The following is a 21,885-nucleotide window of genomic DNA, read 5'->3' as shown; positions in this document are numbered from 1 at the left end:
CGAAAAGTAGCAGGCAGGACAGCACGCTGGGGGCGTGATGAAAACGGGCCAGAGGAGGGGGTGGCATTCGCTCTCTCTCATACGTGACGTCTGGCTCATCAGGGACTCTTGTTTAAGACGCAGGTTGTGATTCAGTAGTGGAGCCCAGGAACAAACACAAAACCACTTGTGATTCTGCAGGTGGCCCCCATATCCCACTTGAAGAAATATGCCTTAGGGTCCCTTCAAGGTGACAATCTAGAATCCCATTATGTCCGGAGTTAGACAGTGGCACACGGTGGGTGTGGCTACACCGTACCAGAGGTTTGTTCCTGGCTCTTAGAGCATCTTCCGACATAACTCTGATAAATGAGAGTACCTGTGACCCAAGAGATTGGGACCAGGTCCCCTCCTGCCCCCCCCCCACCTGCCACAGCTCTGATGCACCTGTGTCATAATCAGACAGATTTATGGGGATTCAAGGGAAGCCGGCAAAGAAATTCAAGTCTGTAAGCCACCAGATATGGTCACTGTTCTCAGGCTAAAGAAAGAAGGCAAAGCAATCTATGGAAAAAAATATGTTTATTAAGTGCACCTTTTATAAAGCAGCTAATGAAGCAGGCATCTCATTATCAGGCACATCATTCACCAATGCGCACAGACAGCAGGTGCCACAGAAAGTCACTAAGTAGAACAAAATCGAGGAATTCACATTTTGCATTTAGGGGCGTTTCATCGCAATTAAACACAAAAGGTCGAGCGCTTTGAAACCAGGATCTTCTTAAAAGGCAGCTTCCTGCAGTCATAACCCGTAGACCCATCCCCCAAGGGAGACCAAATGGTGTGACAGACTTTTTTTCAGGGCCTAAAGAGATAAGGCTCAGAGTCCTCAAGTGTTCGCATTTCACTTTTCAACATCAGAACGATGAAACATTCCGGAAGAAAATCTGCATGCTCCAATTTATCGGCACCTCCAGGCATGCGTTAGGTTTGTAAACAGGCCTGAAACTGTGGGCAAAGGTGGTTGGAGGACCTTAGGAGTGGGGTCCAGAGGAGGACAGAAACGACCGAGCCCGAGTCAGCGTCCTGGACCCCTACTCTCCTTCTTCCAGGCTTGGGTTGGGGAAAGAGCAAGGGATTGTGAAAATACTCTCCAGGACGAGACTGGGAGTGGAGGGGCGTGTAGCCAGCGGCGCTGCTGGAATCAAATGTCACTGACTGGCTACAAAAGACTCCTGCGCCATAATGAGAGCCAAGGTCCCAACCAGAGCTTTCACAGGAGAAGAATGAGGAAAGTGTCCCAGTTGGTTCTGATGCCCAAGAACCCTGCAACTCCTGGGTTCTCAGCAAGGTTGTGCCCGTGGTCAGAAACATCTACTGAGCGGCTGCCTCCTTGATCCCCAGTGGCCTCTGGCGGCTGCTAGGATGGCAACTTCCCTGGGAACCGCAGAGAATAGGGCATCTCCGGCTGGTGAGCAGAGAGGCTCAAATGCCAACAGACCCCACCACTGCTGCACTTGCACCCAGGGTGCCCAGTGTCCTGGATGTGGGCACGGAACCCCAAACCAGCATCCTGTTAGCTTCCCAAAGAGCCAGGACTGGCTGGTGTTGACACTAAGCGCCCGTCACAGCAACACTGCACTGCCTCTGGGTCCAAAGATGACATCGTTCTCAGTCTCCAGGTATACTGAAGATCTTGTCCTAAATGCTGGGGTTTCGAACACTGGCATTTCAGTGCATGCCTCTCTTCTCCCTGAACATCCAGACCCCGCTAGCTCGTTCTACTGTGTGCATGTGCACGTGTGTGTACAATGCAGCGTGGAGGGAGAAGAGGAAAGTGTGTGTGGAGATCTGGGGCTTTGGGAAGTGCTCTTGCTGTGTCACAGTGAGTCCAAAAATATATGTGCAAATAAAAAAAGTGCCCCAGAGTGCCACTGAGCTGGCCAGTCCCAGTCGGAACACCTCTGATCTATAACGTCCTGTATTTAACGACTAAAGGTGTTTCTTGGACATGGTCATGTTGTACCTCAAGGCTGAGAGGACATCTGACGACATGTTTACCAGGTATTATCACTGCTGGTACTTTTGCTGAAACCGGAAACACCATCTCTTGCAGGAAAACTGAGTAAGAAAACCATGGATTCTTCTGAGATGGTGAGTCAGTGAGAAACAAAAGTTCTGGGAGGTAAAGAGACTCCAAGAAATGCATCCTTCAAGCTGGTTGCCTCTGAATTCAGCTGGTAAACATTTTTTTAAGTATTTAATTCAGTGGCTTTTAGCATATTCTCAAAATCGTGCACATCACTAACTCCAGAAAATTTTCATCATCACAAAAAAAAGCCCCATATGGGGCTTAGCAGTCACTCCCCATCCACCCCAGCCTCCAGCCCCTGGCAACCACTATTGTATAATATGTCTTGGTAATTTTGCCTACTCTGGGCATTTCATATAAACGGAATCATGTAGTATGTGGCTTTTCGCAAGGCTTCTTTCACTTAGCATGATGTTTTCAAGGTTCATCCACGTTGGAGCATGTGTCAGTACTTCCTTGCTTTCCATAGTTCAATAATGTGCCGTTGTATAGATATACTACATTTGTTTATCCATTCATCAGTTGATAGGTATTTGGGTTATTTCCATTTTTGGCTATTATGAATTCTACTGCTATAAACATTTGTGGACAAGTTTTTGTGTGTATATATGCTTCCGTTTCTCTTGAGTAAATACCTAGGAGTAGCATTTCTGGCTCATAGGGTAATTTTATGTTTAACTTTTTCAGGAACTGCCAAACTATTTTCCAAATTGGCTGCACCATTTTACCTTCCCACAAGCGATGGAGGAGAGTTCCAATTTCTCTCCATCCTTGCCAGCACCTATCGTTGCCCATATCTTTGATTAGAGCCATCTTAGTGGGTGTGCAGTGCTATTTCACTGTGGTTTTGATTTGCATTTCCCTCGTGAGTAATAACATTGAGCATCTTCTCATGTGCTTATGGGCCACTTATATCTCTTCTTTGGAGAAGATACGAAAATATGTCTATTCACTTGTTTATTCAAATATGTTGCCCAATTTTTAAACTGGGTTATTTGGCTTTTCATTCTTAAATCGTAAGAGTTCTTGATGTATTCGAGATACAAGTATATGGCTTCCAAATATTTTCTTCCATTCTATGAGCTGTCTTATCACTTTCTTGATAGTGCCCTATGAAACACAAAAGTTTTGTGCCCCATTTTGATGAGGTCCAATTTATCTATTCTTCCTTTGACTTCTGTTTTGGGTGTCATTATCTAAGAAACCATGGCCTAACCCAAGGTCACAAATATTTATCCCTATGTTGTCTTCTAAGGCTTTTATAGTTTTAGCTCTTACATTTAGGTTGATGCATTTTGAGTTAATTTTTGTATATAGTATGAGGTAGAGATCCAACCGCATTCTTTTGCATGTGGATATCCAGCTGTCCAGGTGCCATTTATCGAAAAGACAATCTCCCCAATTGAATTCTCGTCACACTTGTCAAAAATCTATTGGCCATAAATGTAAGGGTTTATACCTGAATTCTCTATTCCATTACATTGGTCTATATATGTCTTTTTGTCTATACCACATTCTTTTGATTATTGTAGCTTTGTAGTAAGTTTTGAACCAGGAAGGGTGAATCCATCAACTCTGTCCCTGTTTTTCAAGGTTTATTTGGCTATTCTATTACTTGTGCAATTTCCATGTGAATTTTAGGATCAGCTTAGCAATTTGTGCAAAGAAGCCAGCTAGGATTTTGATAGGGATTACACTAAATCTATACATCAACTTGGAGAGTGTTGTTATCTTAGCAATATTTAAGTCTCTGAGCCATGAACACAGGATGTCTTTCCATTTATTTAAGTCTTCTGTTTCTTTCAACAATATTTTGTAGTTTTCAGGATTTAATTCCTGCACTTCTTTCATTAAATTTATTCCTATTCTTTCTGATACTATTATAAATGAAATTATTTCTTAATTTCATTTTCATACTGTTCATTGCCAGTGTAAAGAAATACACTTGATTTTTGTATTGACCTTGTATTCCACAACCTTGAATTCATGTATTAGTTCCAATGGGTTTGTGTGTGCATGAATTCCTTAGAATTTTCTATATACAAAATCACATCATCTGTGAGGAGTTTTACTTCTTTTCCAATCTGGATGTCTTTTATTTCCTTTTCTTTCCCAGCTGCTTCTAAAGTATTAGCTTCTTAAAAATTTTTTCCTCTTAAAAATTTTTAAGCCAAGTTTTAAGTGGCTGCCTTGCCAGACAGTCTCCGAAGAGAATCTCCTGCTCTGGGGCCACCGTCTGACAAGCTGGTGCTCAAGGATGCTGGCACCAGTCCACTCGAAGGCAGAAGCACTCTGAGGCCAGGAGGATACCAGCACCACCACCATCGAGGTCCCACTTCTCATCCCAAGCTCAGAACACTAGGCTTCCGCACCCATCTGGTCACCAATCCTATACTTACTACCTTTCACAAGATCCCAGGATAAAGGAGTAAAAAGATACTGGAGTGAAATGACAGGTCCAGGGGAAAAAAAACAAAACAAAACCACAACCCATCCAGCAGCCAGATGCAACAGTGGGGTCAGGGCAGCAGGAGTACCCGTGGGAGCCCAGGGTAGATCCAGGGCTTGGCTGATGGCTGAGTCACCCTATCACCTTTCCCCATGGAGACCACTTCCCCACCCCGCTCGAGCCCCCACAAGGTGAGGAGGGGCACAAACTGAAAGGTACCTTATATACACACGTACACGACCACCAGTGGCCAGACTGCCCCTGTCGTACAATCCAAGACAAGAGGGGTGGTCCTGGCCCCGCCGGTCACACCGCGGATGGCTGCAAGCAGCCCCTCTGGCTGGAGCTGTCCGGGCTCAGGACGAAGGTGGACGAGTTGCTCTTTTTGCTGACGCTCGTCTCCCTGGGCCGGCGGCCCTTCCGGCAGCTGGACGAGCAGCAGAGGAAGCGCTGCACGAGGTCGTGGAAGAGGCGGCCCGTGAAGAGCAGGTAGATCCAGGGGTTGCAGCAGCTGTTGAGGCTGGCCAGCAGCATGGCAATGATGAAAGCCGAGGCTGCAAGGTGGGGAGGGTGGGGAGAAATGAGAACAGGGCATCACTACTGGGGCACGAGGCATCACCTCCTGAGGACAGAGGCCAGGTGCCAGTCACAAGACGGAGGACTAAAGAGACCAAGCCTGCCTGCCTTCCGTATCCGTGCTCTGGGCATGCACTCAGCCTACCCCCCACGCCTTCCCCAGCTTAGCCCAGCCCTGGAACATTCCCTGTCCTTTCTCCCAAGCAAAGCTTACCCACCACGGGCTTCCACCGGCACGGCCACCTGTCCGTCCATTCATCACTCACCCCGCAAGTATCGACTGTCTCCCGCTCAGAGTACCCAAGAGCGCAGAGGCAGAAGCTGCCAGACCTGGTTTGTATTCTAGCCCCGCCAGCAACAAATACTTTAACTCCCCAAGAAAATGCTGTTGCCTAACCTTTAAATGGGGATAACAAGAGTCCCCAGATCTCCCTGGAACACTGCGAGGGTGAAAGAGCACCTGGTACCTGAAGGGTGCTTAGGAGGTTCCCAGGCAGAGAAGGGAGGACGGGCGCTTCGGGCAGAAGGGACGGCACAGGCAAAGGCACAGAGACAAGAAGGCGTGTGCTGCCTTCACAGCTGAGAACACTGGAAGTGTTTCTGTGAAGATACGCCTAAGAGCACTGCTTCAGCCGACAAATAAGACTTGTGCAGGAAAAGGGGACACTAAAAGTATACGAGGCACTGTGCAGAAGCTATTACACTGAGGATTTACTGAATTTCAGGTAAAATTAATGATCAGAAATCAACTTCAAGACATTGCTTGCCACAAAGTTAAGCTTCAAGGGGGAAGAAAAATTCCTAATCCTAAGTACTTCCAAATAGGGGGTGCGGTGGGGAGCCTGGGTTTCTGTCAATGGCCTTAATCTGACAAATGTACACACTCCCAGTGGCAGAGGAGGACACAGGCACCCCCCCAGAAACCCACACGGAAAACGGTGTTCCCAAGAATGCTGTTCACGGCCACACCCTTACGAATAACGGTAACCGCAAGAAGGCTTGGAAAATCCACTAGCCCGATATTTTCTGCAACAAGTTTTCAAGGAAGAACTCCAGAATTCAAGAGCTCAATCCAGGAAAGAATTTCTCACAGGCCGACTGGAGTTGCAAGATCTAGACGCCACTGTGGACGCAGACAGAGCACAGAGACGTCTGTCAGCCACATCTCCAAGCACCAAAGGGGGAGGGTGATTGTTTAAGAGGAATTCAGTGGTTCTCAAAGTGGGGTCCCCAGCTCACCTGGGAACTTGACAGAAGTGTAAATTCTCAGGCCCCACCCTAGATCTAGTGGATCAGACTCCTGGGGGTGAGGCTCAACGATCTGCTGTAAACAGTCCTCCAGGGGATTCTGACACACACACACACACACACACACACACACACACACACACACACACACACACAAGTTTGAGAACCACTGCTCTAATTACCTGGTGCACCTGCTGGAACAAAAGCAAGCTACAACACGCAAAGCCCACAAGTCCTGCAAACAAAAATGTTTAGAAAGCAAAGGATTAGAAAGCAAATCTAATCCTTAGATTAAAATAGTAAAGAAAAGAAAAGTGGAAAAGTGAAGGGTGGGGTGGGGGGAAGCCAGTACTGTTGAATTCTATGAAAGAGAATGGAAAAAAATATTTGATTTCGATGTGTAAAAAAGGATGAATTTAAGTTTAGAAACCTGGTGAAATATCACAAACTCTAAAAATATCTCAAAATCATAATTAAACATATAAAATGAAAGAGGCAAAATAAACACATAAAAGTCAAAATTTGAAAAGGCATCGAGGGACTTCCCTTGTGGTCCAGCGGTTAAGACTCCGTGCTTCCAGCGCAGGGGGCACGGGTTCAATCCCAGGTCGGGGGATAAGATCCCACACGCTGCATGGCGCGGCAAAAAGAGTTAAAAAAAATTTTTTTTAAAGTCATTGAGAAGTAAACTGCCAGACACAAGGGAAGAACATAGATGTACAGAGCTATGAAATGGGTAGAAGGACGTGTTCTCACTTGAACAGAAAGGCAGCACGTTTTACCTCGCTGAACAGAGTTACAAGGCGTTATCTTAGCTATTCATATAAGTTACTCGCCTCACTCTTGACATTTGGATCTTCTAACTTATTTATCCTATTTTTTATAAACAACCTACAGAAACAGTAACCACAAAAAAGTAAACAGTTAATGAATTCCTGAGTAGCCCCACCCGAGTTTTTCCACCTCCAAGTGGCCAGCCTGGTTGGGAGGAGTTGGGACCATGGCCAGCACCTCTATCCCCACCTGGTGGCCACAGACACGAATGACCGGCCTGGCCTGGCTCTGGGGAATGATGACCCTCTAAGCTGAACCTGCTCGTGTCAAGTTGCCAAATGCTAAGGGCACATTTGGACTTGTTAAAAATTTGGCAATATCCTAACCAACCAAAGACATGGGTTCCCAGCAGTGGAATTTCAAGCTATTTGGGAATAAAACACAGGCTATGGAGGACATTTCAAAGGAAGGATGCTACAGAAATAAAGGTACAAAGGTGAGACTGTCCAACAGCATTCAGGGGCTGCCAGAGTTGGGGGGTGGTGGGTTCACAGGAGAGGAAACTGGAAAGAGCCAGGCTGAGGAGGAGGATCTGGAATCCAGGCTGAGCATGAACTTGAATCTACAGGCGCTGGGGAGCCATGGACGGTTTCTGAGCATAAGGACTAACTGCACCTCATCTACTTTCTGCACTTACTGTATCTCGTTTAGGCTGTAACATCGCCCTTTCCAGCGGCTAGAAAGGCTTCCTAGAACTGAAGAAGGAGAGGAACAGAACAAGGCATGGAAAGCGTCGTCCCTGGCATTTTACGATGCTTCTTCCAAGGGGGCATATGACAATGCAGCAATGTCAACCATGGGAATCATGGCTCAAGCTTGCACAGAACAGCTTTCAAAGCAGTCTCATCTCCATTTTATACATGAGGAAAGTGAAGCTCGGAGAAGGGAAGTGCCTTCCCGAGGGACACACAAGTCACCCTGTGTTCCCACCTGAAAGTAATGAAGTTTGATGTCTTTTAAAGCTAGGTCAGCATTCACACTAGTCAAGTTGGTTCCAGGGAGCAAATCCCCAGTCCCAAAGCAGAGACATGGGCTGACTGGGCAATTGCCCTCATCATATGATTTGAAGGATGGAGTCAGAGAGCAACTTTCCTTTCCTAAAACAGATGTAGGCCCCCTAGGAGGCTAAGCACTGCCCACTCCCCAGTAATGGCCTTTTATTTTATTATTATAATTTTTAAAATAAATTTATTTATTTTATTTATTTATTTTTGGCTGCGTTGGGTCTTTGTTGGTGCGCGCGGGCTTTCTCTAGTTGTGGCAAGCGGGGGCTACTCTTTGTTGCAGTGCGTGGGGCTTCTCATTGCGGTGGCTTCCCTTGCTGCGGAGCATGGGCTCTAGGTGCGCAGGCTTCAGTAGTTGTGGGTCGCGGGCTCTAGAGTGCAGGCTCAGTAGTTGTGGTGCACGGGCTTAGTTGCTCCGCGGCATGTGGGATCTTCCCAGACCAGGGATCGAGCCCGTGTCCCCTGCATTGGCAAGTGGATTCTTAACCACTGTGCCACCAGGGAAGTCCCGTAATGGTCTTTTAAAATCCAAGCGTACCGGGAGGGGAAACCCATTGCCTATCAGATCACCATCCTTCCTGGCAGAAATGTCTCCTGGTCTGGACGAGGGGCCAGCAAACAGCCTACGGGCCAAACCCCACCTGCTGCTTGTTTTTGTAAATGAAGTTTTACTGGAACACAGCCATATCCATTCATTCATATACTGTCAATGGCAGCTTTCGCACTACAAGGGCAAAGCTGAGTAGTTGTTACAGAGACCTTACATCCTGCGAGCCTCAAATATTTACTGTTTGGCCTTTTACAGAAAAAGTTAGCCAATCCTTGATCTAAATGCCTGTAGGAGAAGATGTTAAAAAGCAGAAGGAAAGGGCTCAAAAAGGGGAGGGGCAGACCCACAGCGTAAGCTGAGCCCACTTCCCACACCACCAGAAGCAGAACTGGGTGATGCCTTTACTTTTAAGTACCCAGACCTCCCACAAACCCTGGCTCGGCCACCTTGCACCTGGGGCCAGAGGGTAACACCCTGTCCCGGGCAGCCCATGTCCAGTGCCTGCTCCACACCAGGGCACCAAGGTCCGCCCCGTGCCTGCATGCCCGCTGCTCTGAAGAGCCAGCTCAGCTACCAAGCTCCTGGCGACAATGGCGCCAGCCACACTTTCCATAAAGCAGAGCGACGGTGAAGTCAGTGTGGATAAAAGAAGGCCCTGGAAACCAGAATCGACAGACTCATCCAAGAGAGGTGTGGTCAGCAGCCAGCACCTCCTGGGGGGCTCCGGCCATCGGGGAGCCCCTCACAGTGGATCCAGACGCAAACCCGTGGGGTGTGAACCCCCCTCCCACCTACTCATTTCTCTGAGCCACATCTACTGTCTGAGCCTTAATATCCTCATCTGTGAAATGGAGGTGACACCCTCAAGTACTTGGAGAAAATTGAAAAAAAAAAAGTGTGAAAGGGCTTTGTAAATGGCAAAGTGTTTGTTCACGTTATCGTATTATTACTTACAGATATGAAATATGATCAACTGTGTATAACTCTTTATCGCCCAAGGTTGGGGACTCCTAATCTAAGGTTGATTCAAGAAACTGTCCTTTGCCCTTTTCTCCCCGACTTCAAAATTTAAAAAACGAAACAAAACAAAATGAAAACCCGGAGCCCTGAGATTGGATTACATGACCCCAAGGGAACTCGAGATAGTCCGTTTTGGAAAAACTTACTCTGCCGGTGACACAAGAAACCCAAAAGGGAAGGGGGCTGCAACCATGGGCAAGAGCAGGATTTCAGGGTCTCCACCGGGAGAGCTGGTTCTCATCCGTCTCTTCCACCCCACTCCGTAAAAGGAACACTTGTCCCCCAGGACTGAGCCCTGAGGGCTGCAAAAAGCTCTCTCTGGTCCTGGCAGAGAAGGAAGGCCGAGTGGGAGGCGCTGGGCCAGGGATCGGCCGTCACACCTGCCTGGCCTGAGCTTAGGGCATGGGGCAGGGGGTGGGGGGGTGGAAATGAGGAGATCGATGTTCCACTTCCTTCCATGCCATCTCTGCTCAGTGCCAGCCACCGAGTTGGCCCTGGGGACGTGACCTCAAGGGATTTACAAACTCAGGCGGGAAAGAGAGAAGCACAGACAGGCCCTCCAGTCAACAGGGAGCTGCAGCACCGGGGGAGGGGCGGTGGGCCCAGGGCTGGGGACTAGGGGTGATCCTCAAGCGGGGGATCCTACGTGCCAAGCAGAGGACTGAGCGGGAATGGCCACGCGCCAACGGCAAACGTCCCGCGCTGGGCATTTTACCCCCGGGACACAGAGACCATGCTGAACTTCCACCTGGCGCCCTCACTCACGGAGGAGGTGGACAGCCGAGGGCCATGCGAGGACAGGGTGCCCCCAGCAGTCACCCACCCACCAGCCCGGCTTTACTCAAGTCCCAAGAAGTCCCCTGTTCGGATTTCCCGGCACTGCCCCCGCCCATCACCATCGCGTCACCCTGGGCCCAAATTAGCCCAGAACAGCTGATGGGGCAGCTGGCCACGGCCTCTCCGGCTGCGCTGTTCCTGAGGCAACGAACACGTGTCACAGACAATTCAAAGACCTGTGGCTCAGCTGACACCTCTCATCTGAATCCGGTCAAGCTCAGCCACTTTCCTAAGAGGCTCCCACTCCAGAAACCAATCACTTGGTTCAAGGTCTCCTCCCCGCTGCCCAGATCCTGAATCAGGTCTCCCTCACAAGGAATCTAAATCCCTTATTCCTTTAGGAGCTACATGAGAATTTGGGAGTTATGGTGTACAGAAGGCGTTTTAAAAAACGTTTTTTGAATGTGCACTTACATAAGGATTGAATACTAACACGTATTCCAGGGCACCTTCTTTGAAAAGACCACCATTTTACCACACTGGAAGTGTAAAAGTCACAGATGTGTGATCTCGCCATGTGTAAGGTCAGGAAGAAGAGCTAAATCTGTGGGCTACAGAGCTTTAAATGGTCTTCTGTGATGTCACTGCTCAAATCTGGGGACATGTGGGGCCCACCGGGCAGGACCTGAGGAATAACCACGTCCTAGAAGCAGAAGAGCTGGGGCTTCCTGTGAACAACCAGCTCTTCTCTACCCTTCAGAGAATGACAGGGCCCTGCCGCCAATTTGGGCCACACGTGTAAAGGCAAGCCACATGTTTTGGTCACAGAGATGATACATTAAAGCCTCATTACTCACTGTGCAGTCAACAGGCCAGCTGCAGGGGCCCTGCACAGGCATCACCTGGGAAAGTGTCAAAAATACAGACTCATGGGCCCCACCCAGACCTACTGAATCAGAATTTGCACTTTAACAAGTTCCCCCACGTGATCTGTGTGCACACTGAAGCATGACAAGTATTCCTCCAATACAGGGAAAGAAAATAAAGTAACTGTTCAATGATCTCATCAGGGAATGTGCATCTGCTTCTTTGCATAGCCAGCTCCTACTCATCCTTCAAAACCTTTTTCAAATGTTGCTTCCTCTCTGAAATCCTCCTGATTTTTTCCCAGGGAGACTGAATCAATAAATGCCTCCTGGGGGCACTCACAGTACTTGATAAACGAATACCTCTCTCACAGCATCATCCCTTTATACTGTCATTATTCTTGTTTATAATCTGTGGTTGGGGACTGTGTCTCATCTGTGGCTCTGTCCTTGGCTGCGAGCAGAAACTGGAAAATGGGAAATGTTCAATAAGGGACTAAGTTGAAGTGAGCATGAAATTAGCAGACAGGAAGTCCTGATAAATCAGCCACCGACACTAGCATGTTGGAAAAGCAAAAAGACAATTTCCCTGCCTGACAATGGGAGATGGGCCCCTAACAAGATGACTGGACTCAAATGCAATTCCCTCTGGGAAATTACATTCACAGTCAGATATCAAGGTCAGGCAGAGAGAAAGAGAAAGAAACAGAAATGAGTAGGAGTGACCATTAGAGTGTGAGGCATGGGCCGTGGAGGGCAGAGGCCCTTGGCACTGAAGCATCTGGCAAAGGGTGGGAGGTGCCAGCTCCCAGTACAGTAAGGAGGAAGGTGCTGGCAGAGGGTGCCCCTCAGTGGCCAGGAATCAGGGGCTGGGACACGAAAGACTGCCTGGTTACACCTCCTTCCTGCCCGTCCTTCATGCAAGGGTCCCCTTGGGTTTCCAAACCCAGAGCTAGAGCCTCCCCACCTTGCCTCCTACTGTCTCCTCCAGGCAAGGCCTTAACTTCTCTTGACCTCTTAACGACACCCTTGTTCCCAGCATCACCGGGCTTGCCATCACCCAGCAAAAACTGCAGCCCCTCAGTGAAAATGTGCTCCTGAGCTCACGGCAACCTGCATTCCCTCAGCTGCACAGACTGACTCCAGGACGCTGACACATGTTGAAATTTCTCTATTTTTAAAGCGTTGATTGAGCACTTACTACATGCCAGGCCCTGTGCCACCAGCACCCTCCACCCGGCCCACAACCTAAACCCTATTCTTAACCCCAGCAAAGAGCCCCAGACAGTTCTCGTCAGCCACCCAGGGTGATGGCTACTGCCCCATCTGGCCACACCCGGGGACAGAACCATCCCGGCAGAAACTGGGGGCGTCCCTCCCAGAGATCAACCTTGGCCTGACTGTCCCACATCTATGCATGTGCCAGCTGCTGGCCACAGGAGGGCAGGTGAGGGACTGGGGAGGGGCCTTGCCAACTCTCCTCATAGGAGGACAGATGGAGGCAGAGGTTGTGTGGACAGGACCCTTGGGAGGCGCTGAATCACTGCTTGTAGAATGAACACACTGGAGGAGGAAGGAGACCCTCAGGTGGGGGCAACAGGGAAAGCTTCACGAGAGTCGGAACTGGATGAAGCTGCCGTGTCCAGTTGTTCAGGTTGTGTACTGCACAGCTCCTAGGAATACCATTCTCACAGACCATTCTCATTCTCAGGTTCCTTAAATGGAACCCCCTGGAGTTGTGCACAAAGCAGCCCATACAGTGGACTTGGGCTCTGAAGGATGGGTCTCTGCAGAAGAGACTCGGGTAGGCGTTCCTGGGATGGAAACAGAATTAGCATGGGTGCAGAGCAAAAGGCCCTGTGGGAAGTGGCAAGTCAGCAGGCCTGGCTGCAGGTGCACTAGGAAGATCGGCCAGAGCCCAGGGGAGAGGGGATGAGGGTACTCTTTTGTTAGATATTAGTTCAGGACAGGCCAACACAGTGCGTCCAAACCAGTGGTTCTCAACCAGGGCGATTTTGCCCCTTAAGGGACATTCGGCAATCTCTGGGGACATTTTTTGGTGGCCACAACTGCGGGGAGGTGCTAGTGGCGGGAGCAAGGGATGCTGCTAAACATCCTCCGTCACACAGGACAGCCGCCCGCCCCACACCACACTCACAACGAAGACTGTCTGCCCCCTAGTGTCAGTAATGCCAAAGTTGAGAAACCGTGCTCTAAACCAAGAAGGTGGTGATGGAAAAGGGAAGGAAAGTACAGACACGAGAGGTACTAAGCGAAGACGTGGCTACGACAGTGGGATCAGCGGATGGCTGATGGACATCAGGGTGGAAGAGTCGAGGGACATGGGCTTTGAAGCCACAGTGCTGAGAGGGCCGGCCACTAGTGCCCCTGTAGCTGGGTGGGTGCATGCTGGGTGTTGCAGGGAAGAGATTCCAGGAGAGGGTGCAGGGCTCTGCTTTGGCAGGCCTGGGGCGGGGCCAGAAATCAACTTTTTAACAAGCACCCAGGAGACCCAATGCCGAGGGTGGTGGGGAGGGAAGCAGTCTGGCGTGAGATGACCTGGGTTCGAATCCCAGCCCCATTACTTACTCAGCAGTGCTGTTGAGCAGGCTGTGCCACTCTGAGCCTCAGTTTCCTCATCTGTAAAACGGGGATAACGCCCCCCCTTACCTTGCTGTGTCTGGATGAGGACAAGAGATGGGGTCGGGCACAGGGTCCGGCACTCCATAGGGGGCGACTACTGATTTTAACGAATGCAACTCCTCACTTTACTGAAACCGATGCCAAGAGAGGGTGTTGTGTTCTATCACAAGGTATTATCCCCACTGCTCAGGTGGGAATGACAGAGGCCCAGAGACATGCCCCAAATCACACAGGTGCCCTGAGACCAGGCCTCTGAAGGGGACTCTCACCACTTCCCAGGGGCCAGGGGCTCTGATAGGCAGGGGTGGGCCCTCCCACCCCCCTCCCACCCCCCTCCCCCCTGCTCCACCTCCCACCCCCTCCCCAAACCACTCAGCCATCCATCAAATGGGAAAAAATATATAGCAAAGCTTCACCCAATAGACTTTTTTGTTGTTGTTGTTATTCATCAAACCTTTGGGGGAAAACAAGTGAAGTCACCTTGGGGCATAAACCCAAGAGAAAACATTAGCATTAGTTGAGAACATAAAAGAACCCATAATTACTTAATCAGACCAGAGTGTGGTCATTAATTGCCCATCTAATGGCAATTTATGCCCAAGAGGGCCAAGCTTAAGACAAGGAAAGCTGCATCCTATCTCCTCCTGCCGCCGCCCAACCCCCCAGCCACTGCTCTCCCCGCTATCATCGAGCAGGCCCCTCCGAGGTATGTGGTCCACCAACACCTAGGGCACAGTGTCCTTGGAAAGGCAGGGTGGGCGGGCAGCCACACTGCAGGGACCACAGTTCCACAAAAACTGGGAGGTGCTGGCAAGCTCGTTTCACAGACGGGGGAAACACTTAAAACTAGGCCTCCTGTGCATTTCAACCTTCCTCCTGGTACCCACCGCGGCAGAAGCTTGATTGCTCCCAGTGCTGGGGCGCTCACTTCTTCACCAAGTAGCCAACCCTACGGCCAGAGTGCTGCCTAGAGAGCCCTCATTTCTCTGGAGTCCAGCTCTGTACACCCATCCCAGCCCTGTCACGTGCACCTTCCTCTTCCCATACCCTACGTATTTGTTCAACAAGCATCGGCTGAGCTCGGACGGGTGGCCCGCCTTGTGCTAGGCACTGGGCCCACACCAGTGAACAGGACAGGTGGGGCCCCCGCTGTGACAAGGCTCACAGTCTACCTCTCCGGCTTTAACAAGCTTCTCTACATACCAAGCCTCCCCGGACACACCGCCGACCGTCCAGCAGACTCTGCTGCCACCCCAGGCCCCTCCACCCAGGCTCGCAAGAGAAAAATGTCTAGCTCCTCCAGCTCAAATCCCTGCCGAGATTCTCAAAGTCAACCCCACGAAGACAAACGAAACATTTAACTAGAATGGGGGGAGGAGAGAAGAGTGACATTGATCACGTGGCCCCCCAGGTGCCACGGGTCACACCATGTCATCCTCGTAACAGCCCCGTGAATAGACTTGCTATCCTCATTATAACAGAGGAGGAAGAAGCTGAAGCTCAGAGAAGGGAGACCACCTGCTCGAGGACACGCAGGAGAAAGTGGGAGGGCGGGCTCCAAACACAGGCCAGTCACGTGGCTCCAACACCTGCTCTTTCCCTGCACGGGGACCTGGGGTCCTATGGCGCCCACCCGCAGTCTCCACCAAGTGGATCCATCCATCCATCTTCATCTCCTCCCTGAGAACCACTCCGGGGTCAGACTCCTTGGGACCAGCAGCAAAGCAAGTTCCACGGAGTTCAAGGGAAAAGGTTGGTGCCACATCTTTGGCTGTGCAATTTGATCCTGAAAGTTCCATCCGGGGCTTGTCCAAACCTGCCAGGGGTGTCTGGTCCCAGCCCTCCTTCTGCAGCGTCACCAGTCTCACCAAAGCAGGGCCCCACCAGCATGTGGCTGCTCTGAAACGGGGGGGAGGGGGGCTCATTACATTACCACAACCCTCCCCTTGCTTTTTTTTCCTCTCACTGCTTTTCTCTCTGAACAATGGAAATACTGAAATTGAGAGTTCTCCTCTTTGCTTTGGCTCTTATGAAAGGAAGCCCCATGTGCAGCTCACCCCCTGCCCCGGACAGAGACTTCATAATTGCTATTATTGTATTACCATTTCTCTAACATTTTCCCCCTTTCTTCCCAGTTTCCTCACGTCCATTTTATCTTGCTGTGGCACCCGAATCTTTGGGCCCCCCCCTCAAATTATTTTTGGAACAAGGTGAGCTCTAAACCCACAAAGGCAGCGCTCGGTGTGACTGAAGGTGTACAAGGGGAGAGATGGGAAAGGCGCGCTGGATTTCGAGGGAATTGCGGGGGAGGGAACCCTAAGGAAGGAGGGACTTGGAGTCCTGTGGTGGCCCCGAGGCCAGCTGCCAAGGCACGTGTGACTTCTCCAGCCGCCCCATTAGCCCCGACCCGTGGTCAGCGGTTAAGGAGCTGCTCGCTGACCCAGAGGCTTTCGTGATGAAGCTGCCGGCAGGAAGGAGGCCCCCCTCCTGCGTCCCTGAGGCTGCCTGCCCCCGGGCTGCTGGGAAGAATGTCTCGCTGTTCACAAGGGCTCCCTGGATTTCCAGGCCCCACTCGCCAGGAGATGAGCAGAGCCAGGGGCCCTGAGCTAGAGAGTCTGCGTTCTGGTAAATTCCCTTCCTCCTGGACAGGAAGGTGAGGGCTGTGCATTCATTCCACTTCGCTGATCAAAAGCTCAAGTAGCGCTAACGTCCTGTCCTGTTCCTTCCTTACTACTTGCCCAGAGCCTCGAGATTGAGTCACGTCTCCGAAGTGACTGTAACGCAATTGTTTCTCATCCCAGCCTGCTACTCGTAATTATCCAAGTTAATGCCAAGTGGGCACAAGGCGTGCTTCTGGCTCAGCCCACATCCCCGGACCCTGCAGCCCTGAGGCCGAGGCACGACTGGACCAGGCCAGTGGCAGGTGCCCAAGCCCTCTGAGGTTGGTGAGCCGGGAGCCCGCTCCTGACAACACTGTGGGGGAGGGAGTGCTGGCAGCAGCGGCATCAGGACCCTCCTGTCGCCTGCGTTTGTGCTCTTCTCAGAGCAGCCAGGGCAGAACGCCAAGGAGGACCCGGAAGACCTGCGTGTTTCACGTGCCACCACCCTCTCCCCTGAACCAGGAAAGGAGCAAAGAGAAACAGGACCTGAGGCCCCTGGAGCCCGTCTCTTCCTCTGCTCCTGGAGCCTGAGTAGAAGCCCATCTCCGCGGCACGTCTCCCCTCCCACCCCCCGCCACCCGGAAATCCTCAGGTGGCCACATGTACCCAAAATGCCTCTGGCCCCACTTTAGTGAGAGGGGACTCCCTCTCGCTCTCTCTTCCTGTATCTTGTTTCTAAGACAGAAAAATGAATTGTTCAATAAGCTTTTCAAGTGTAGAAAAGATCTAAACTTTACTGAGTGACCATGATCTGCGTTGACCACATACTCATTCTCTAGGGAGGAAAGTGAGGAGGGGGAGCGCAGGTGCGGTCATGGAAGTCACGGGTGGGAAGGGAGGGGGAGAAGGAAGGAGAAAAGTCACCAGGGAGAAAATGAGCAGGAGAGGCGAGGGGACGGCAAAGAGAGAGGAGCAGACCATCTGCAGAATGAACGAACGCAAGGAGGGAGAAGACCCTTCAGTGAGTAAAGGCTGGAGGGAGGCCTAGATGCCAAGTCTCCACAATAGCTGCTCTAAGGGAGTGTCGGTCTCACTTCCTTAAGGGCTGGTGTCTGAGCTTCTCAAGACCTGTGTCAAGTATCTCTTCAGATCCCACCCAGGAAACAGGTATGGCCTGATGCCTTGTCTAGAAACACCCACTACTGGCTTTTGCCCAACCCAACTCCCTAGTCGTGTGCCCTTTAAAAGAAGCCTGGTGCTGGCGGGACGAGGTGGGGGCAGGAAGCCCCAGTTCTAGTCTGCCTCTCATTTGCTGTGTGATCTGGAGCCAGTGCCTTCCCCTCTTTGGACCCCTGAACCCCTTCTGCAAGGTGTTCCCAGGGGCTGCACCATGAAGCCAGGCTGGCTTTGCTAAGTCTTCACAGCAATCCTCACCTGCAAACCACCCAGCCGGGCATACCCCAAGTGCTCAATAAATGCTGAATGATAACTGCTCTGGCCACTAAGGCAAATGCTGGGCTAATTGGGACGGCTGGGGCGAGCAAGGAGCCTGTGGTTTGGGGAAGAGAGCAAAGCAAATTTATCCAGCTGCATGAAGGAAGATTTCAGCTTCCACGCGATGGCTGTGTTAGAGACTACTGTCAGCAGTAGTGATTCTATCCAGAAACGGGACATTTGCGCTATCTCAAGGGCAGAAGGGGTGAAAGCAACTCCCTCGGGTCTTTCCTTACAAGCATTTGAGCCGCGGGCATCCCAGCGCAGTGTTACGTGCTTACCCTCAAACCAAAAGGTGTAAGTCATTCACCACCACTGATCATCCCTCCTGCTCTTCGCTAACGAGCTACCTGAATTGTCCGTGGTGAAGGCTGAAGGCGGGAGCTGCCTCGGGGTCCCAGCCATAAAGCGACGGCTACAAGTCGGACCCGAGGCGCTCTGCTCCCCCAATATCCCTCCCCACAGAGCCTTCCATTCTACCGTCTCCTCCCGGTCTCCTGGCCACCCGGCCACCCTCAGCCCTGACCTCCCAGAGCCCTGACCTCCCAGAGCCCTGACCTCCCAGTCCTTCAATCTGGAGAGGGCGTTCACCGCCTCCCGAAATCCCCCAGCCTCCCCGGTCAAACGGGAAAGTCTGCATCCCCTTTCCCTTCCCTGCCCGTCCCCGACCCCCGCTCCCCCCCAGCAGAAGCGCCATCTCGGTTCCTGAGCACCGCCAACCCCGCGCCTGCCCGCTGTCCCCGCGTTACTCACCTCCGCGCGGCAAAGCTCGCCGTCCCCACTGGGAGACGGGTTCAGGACTCGTCTCCGCACCCTGACGGCGCCCCGCCCCGCAGCTTCTCAGCACTTGCTAGGGAGGAATCCAATCGCCCACCTCCCGCTGCTCTGATCCAAACCAGACCTCGGGCTCAGGCTAACTTGAACTTAAAGTGGAAGTTCAACGTAAAGTGAACTTTACGTGGCAGGAGCTTGAGCTTGGGCCTGGGTTGGAAACTCAGCTCCCCCGCTTCGCTAAGCAACTGGAAAAGGCCAGTCACTGGAACCTCAGTTTCCTGGTCCATAATAGTGAACCAAATATGTAGCCCAAAGACTGTGCTACGGATTTTACGTGCATTTCCTCATTTCATTCCCCTGCTGCTGGGGAGAGCTGGTACTTTTATCATTTTTGCTATTTTACAGAAAGGGAAGTCAAGGCTCAGGGAAGTTACGCCCCAAATCACTTGGCCAGAGGATGACGGGGCCATGACTCAAATCCCCCATGAGGCCCCCAGAACAGAACGGCCCCTGGACGTTCAGAGGCAGCAGGACCACGACCCCGCCCCGCCGCGCTCCCTCCTCCCGCTTTCCCGCCAGCGCTACCTTCCTTGGGCGCCTCGGCGTCCCAGACGCTCCACATCTGCACGAAAAAGAATGGCGTCCAGCACACGATGAAGGCCAGCACGATGATGAAGGTCATCTTGACCGTGCGGATCTTGGCCTTGGAGATGAGCTTGACGCTGCTGACGCGGGCCAAAGCCCCGTGCCCCGCGCTGTCCGCCGCCGCGCCCTCGGGCCCCGCGGCCGCCTCGGCCGCCGCCGCCGCCGTCTTGAGCCGCAAGTTCTGCCAGATCTTGAAGCTGATGAGGCCGTAGCAGGCGGCAAGCACGATGACGGGCACGATGTAGACGGCGAGCGTGATCCACGTGATGTAGGCCTTGGGCCCCCAGGGCTGGATGAAGACGGCCCAGCAGTCGAAGACGCCGTCGGCCACTTCGCGCAGCGAGAAGATGTGCACCTGCGGCGCGCTGGCCACCAGGCAGCCCAGCCATGTGGCGAGCACGGCCAGACGGTCGGCGCGGCGGCGCAGCACGCGCAGCGGCTGGCAGATGGCCAGGCAGCGGTCGAGCGACATGAGCAGCAGGAGGTAGGTGGAGGCGAACATGCCCACCACCTGCAGGTACTTGACGAGGCGGCACAGCAGGTCGGGTCCGTAGAAGCGGAAGGTGATGTCCCACAGCAGCTGCGGCAGCACCTGGAACACCGCCACCACCAGGTCGGCTATGCTCAGGTGCTTCATGAAGAAGAAGAGGCGCGAGTGCTTCTGGCGCGTGGTGCGCAGCGCCAGCAGCACGCACGCGTTGCCGCTCAGCGCCAGGAAGAGGATGAGGCACAGCACGGCCACCTCCACCCGCGCCAGGGCCTCGTTGCGCTGTGGCGGCCCAGCGGTGCGGTTGCCCTCGGCCCCCGGGGGCGCCGCGCTCCCGTTGACCGCCTCTGCGCTCCAGTTGGCGGCAAGCGCACCCTCCATGGCCGTGGCCGCCGCCGTGCGCCCCAGGCCTACGAGCCCTTTAAGGCGTGGCGCGCGGGGCGGGGCCCGACGCGCAGCCCGGGCGTGCCTGGGGGCTCCTGGGCTCCACTCCCTGAGACTCCGCGGAGCGATCTGATGGATCGGCCTCTGAAACAAACCCCGAAGGCCGTGAGAAAACGCACGCTTCTCTGCCGACGCCTGTGCGGCTCAGCTGTCCCCTTCCCAGGAGCCCCAAATCATCTAGGACTAGGGTCACAACCGCCAGCCCTGGGGGTGCTCAGCCGCCACCCTAGAAATCCCCGTTTCAGGTACCTCCCTCTGAGACACGAAGTGAGCGGGAATAGCGGACCCGCAGTTCCTTGAGAAAGTCGCTTCCAATGAAGGAGAGGGAGGGTTATTATCAGTGTCCTCCGGGACTGGGAATTCTAAGCCAGCCACCTCCCCTAGGGATCCCCCTACTAGCTACCCACACCCCAGAACCCACAGCACAGCCACCTCTCCTAGTCAACCCTACTCCAGTGGCTCCCTCCGGAGACCCCCCCCCCCCAAACAGCCACTTGCCCGGGAAACCCAGCTCAGGACCAGCCCCCTCCAAACCCCCGTTTCTAAAATGCCTAGCCATCGCCCCTGAACTTCCACAACAGCTGCTTCTTTGGAACCCAGTCCAGGAGTCCATCCTGGAGGCACTCCTGGCTCAATACTACCCAGGACGCCCAAACGCTGTTCCCAGTACCCCTCTGGCCTAGACACCTCTCGCGGCTTTCCTCCCCAGCCCAGCATCCTGGAAAGTTCGGGAACTCGACACGTGTCTTGGCCCCCGACAGCCAAGGGAGGCGGCGCCTCCAGGAACCACAATCGCAAAGCACCCCACCACCTCCACCCGGGTCCCAATGGTCCCACCAGCCCCAGCCATCCCGTCCACCCGTGCGCAGGACCCAGCTACCTGCACCGAGTCGTTAGGCGAACCTAAAGTTGGCTCCCTGGGGAAGCTGCACCGCCGCCGACAGCTCCAAAGCCGCTTGCGCTCCCGGCCCAGGTTGAGGTGGCTGCTGCCGGTACCCAGTCTGATAGGACGCTGAGGGCTCGGACTCTGGAGCCTGGGCTGGAATCCCCTCGCCCGCAGCCTGACTGGTCGCTGGATAGGGACTGGAGGCGAGCGAAGAGCGCTGCCGAGGCTGTGCGCGCAGACGGCGTCAGGGTGCGGCGCTGCCGGCCGGTGGCCCGCTTTTCTGCAGCGGGTGGCAGGGGCTGCACCACCCTACTGGTCCGCTAGGAGGCGCGGGAGGCAGGCCTTGCCGACCCCCGCCGAGCGGTGTAAACTCGCCCAGCCTTGCCCGGCGCGGTAACAGGCTAATTGCACAGTGGCTTCAAGCAGCAAGAGGGAAGGAGCTCGTAAATAATCCGCTTGGTTTCTTCCTTTCTTGGTTTAGAAGCTCCTGACTCTCAGGCAAATGGGAGGCTTGGAT

At 52.9% G+C, this 21,885-nt stretch overlaps 1 protein-coding gene across 1 annotated transcript; it reads right to left on the bottom strand.

Annotated features, from left to right (window-relative positions):
* Positions 1-544: 544 nt before the first annotated feature.
* Positions 545-21,659, bottom strand: OXTR (oxytocin receptor). The gene is made up of 3 exons (XM_082347547.1): positions 21,363-21,659; positions 19,492-20,566; positions 545-5,074 (listed from the first exon to the last, which is right to left on the bottom strand). Exons 2-3 carry the CDS (start codon positions 20,417-20,419, stop codon positions 4,827-4,829), a joined length of 1,176 nt encoding a protein of 391 aa, XP_082203673.1. The 5' UTR covers positions 20,420-20,566; positions 21,363-21,659; the 3' UTR covers positions 545-4,826.
* Positions 21,660-21,885: the final 226 nt, after the last annotated feature.

This window comes from Balaenoptera borealis (assembly GCF_965194805.1).
Source record: "Balaenoptera borealis genome assembly, chromosome: 12".
In the NCBI taxonomy this organism is placed as follows: domain Eukaryota; kingdom Metazoa; phylum Chordata; class Mammalia; order Artiodactyla; family Balaenopteridae; genus Balaenoptera; species Balaenoptera borealis.
Note: the sequence above shows the minus strand (reverse complement) of the source record. Positions and strands in the feature narration are given on the sequence as shown.

What these genes read in the sequence shown, in the direction of transcription:
- OXTR (XM_082347547.1), bottom strand. Translation starts at nt 20,419, where the DNA reads ATGGAGGGTGCGCTTGCCGCCAACTGGAGCGCAGAGGCGGTCAACGGG. An exon ending in CGCCGAGGCGCCCAAGGAAG is followed by an intron (nt 5,075 to 19,491) that starts GTAGCGCTGGCG and finishes CCCACCTTGCAG; the next exon opens with CCTCGGCTTTCATCATTGCC.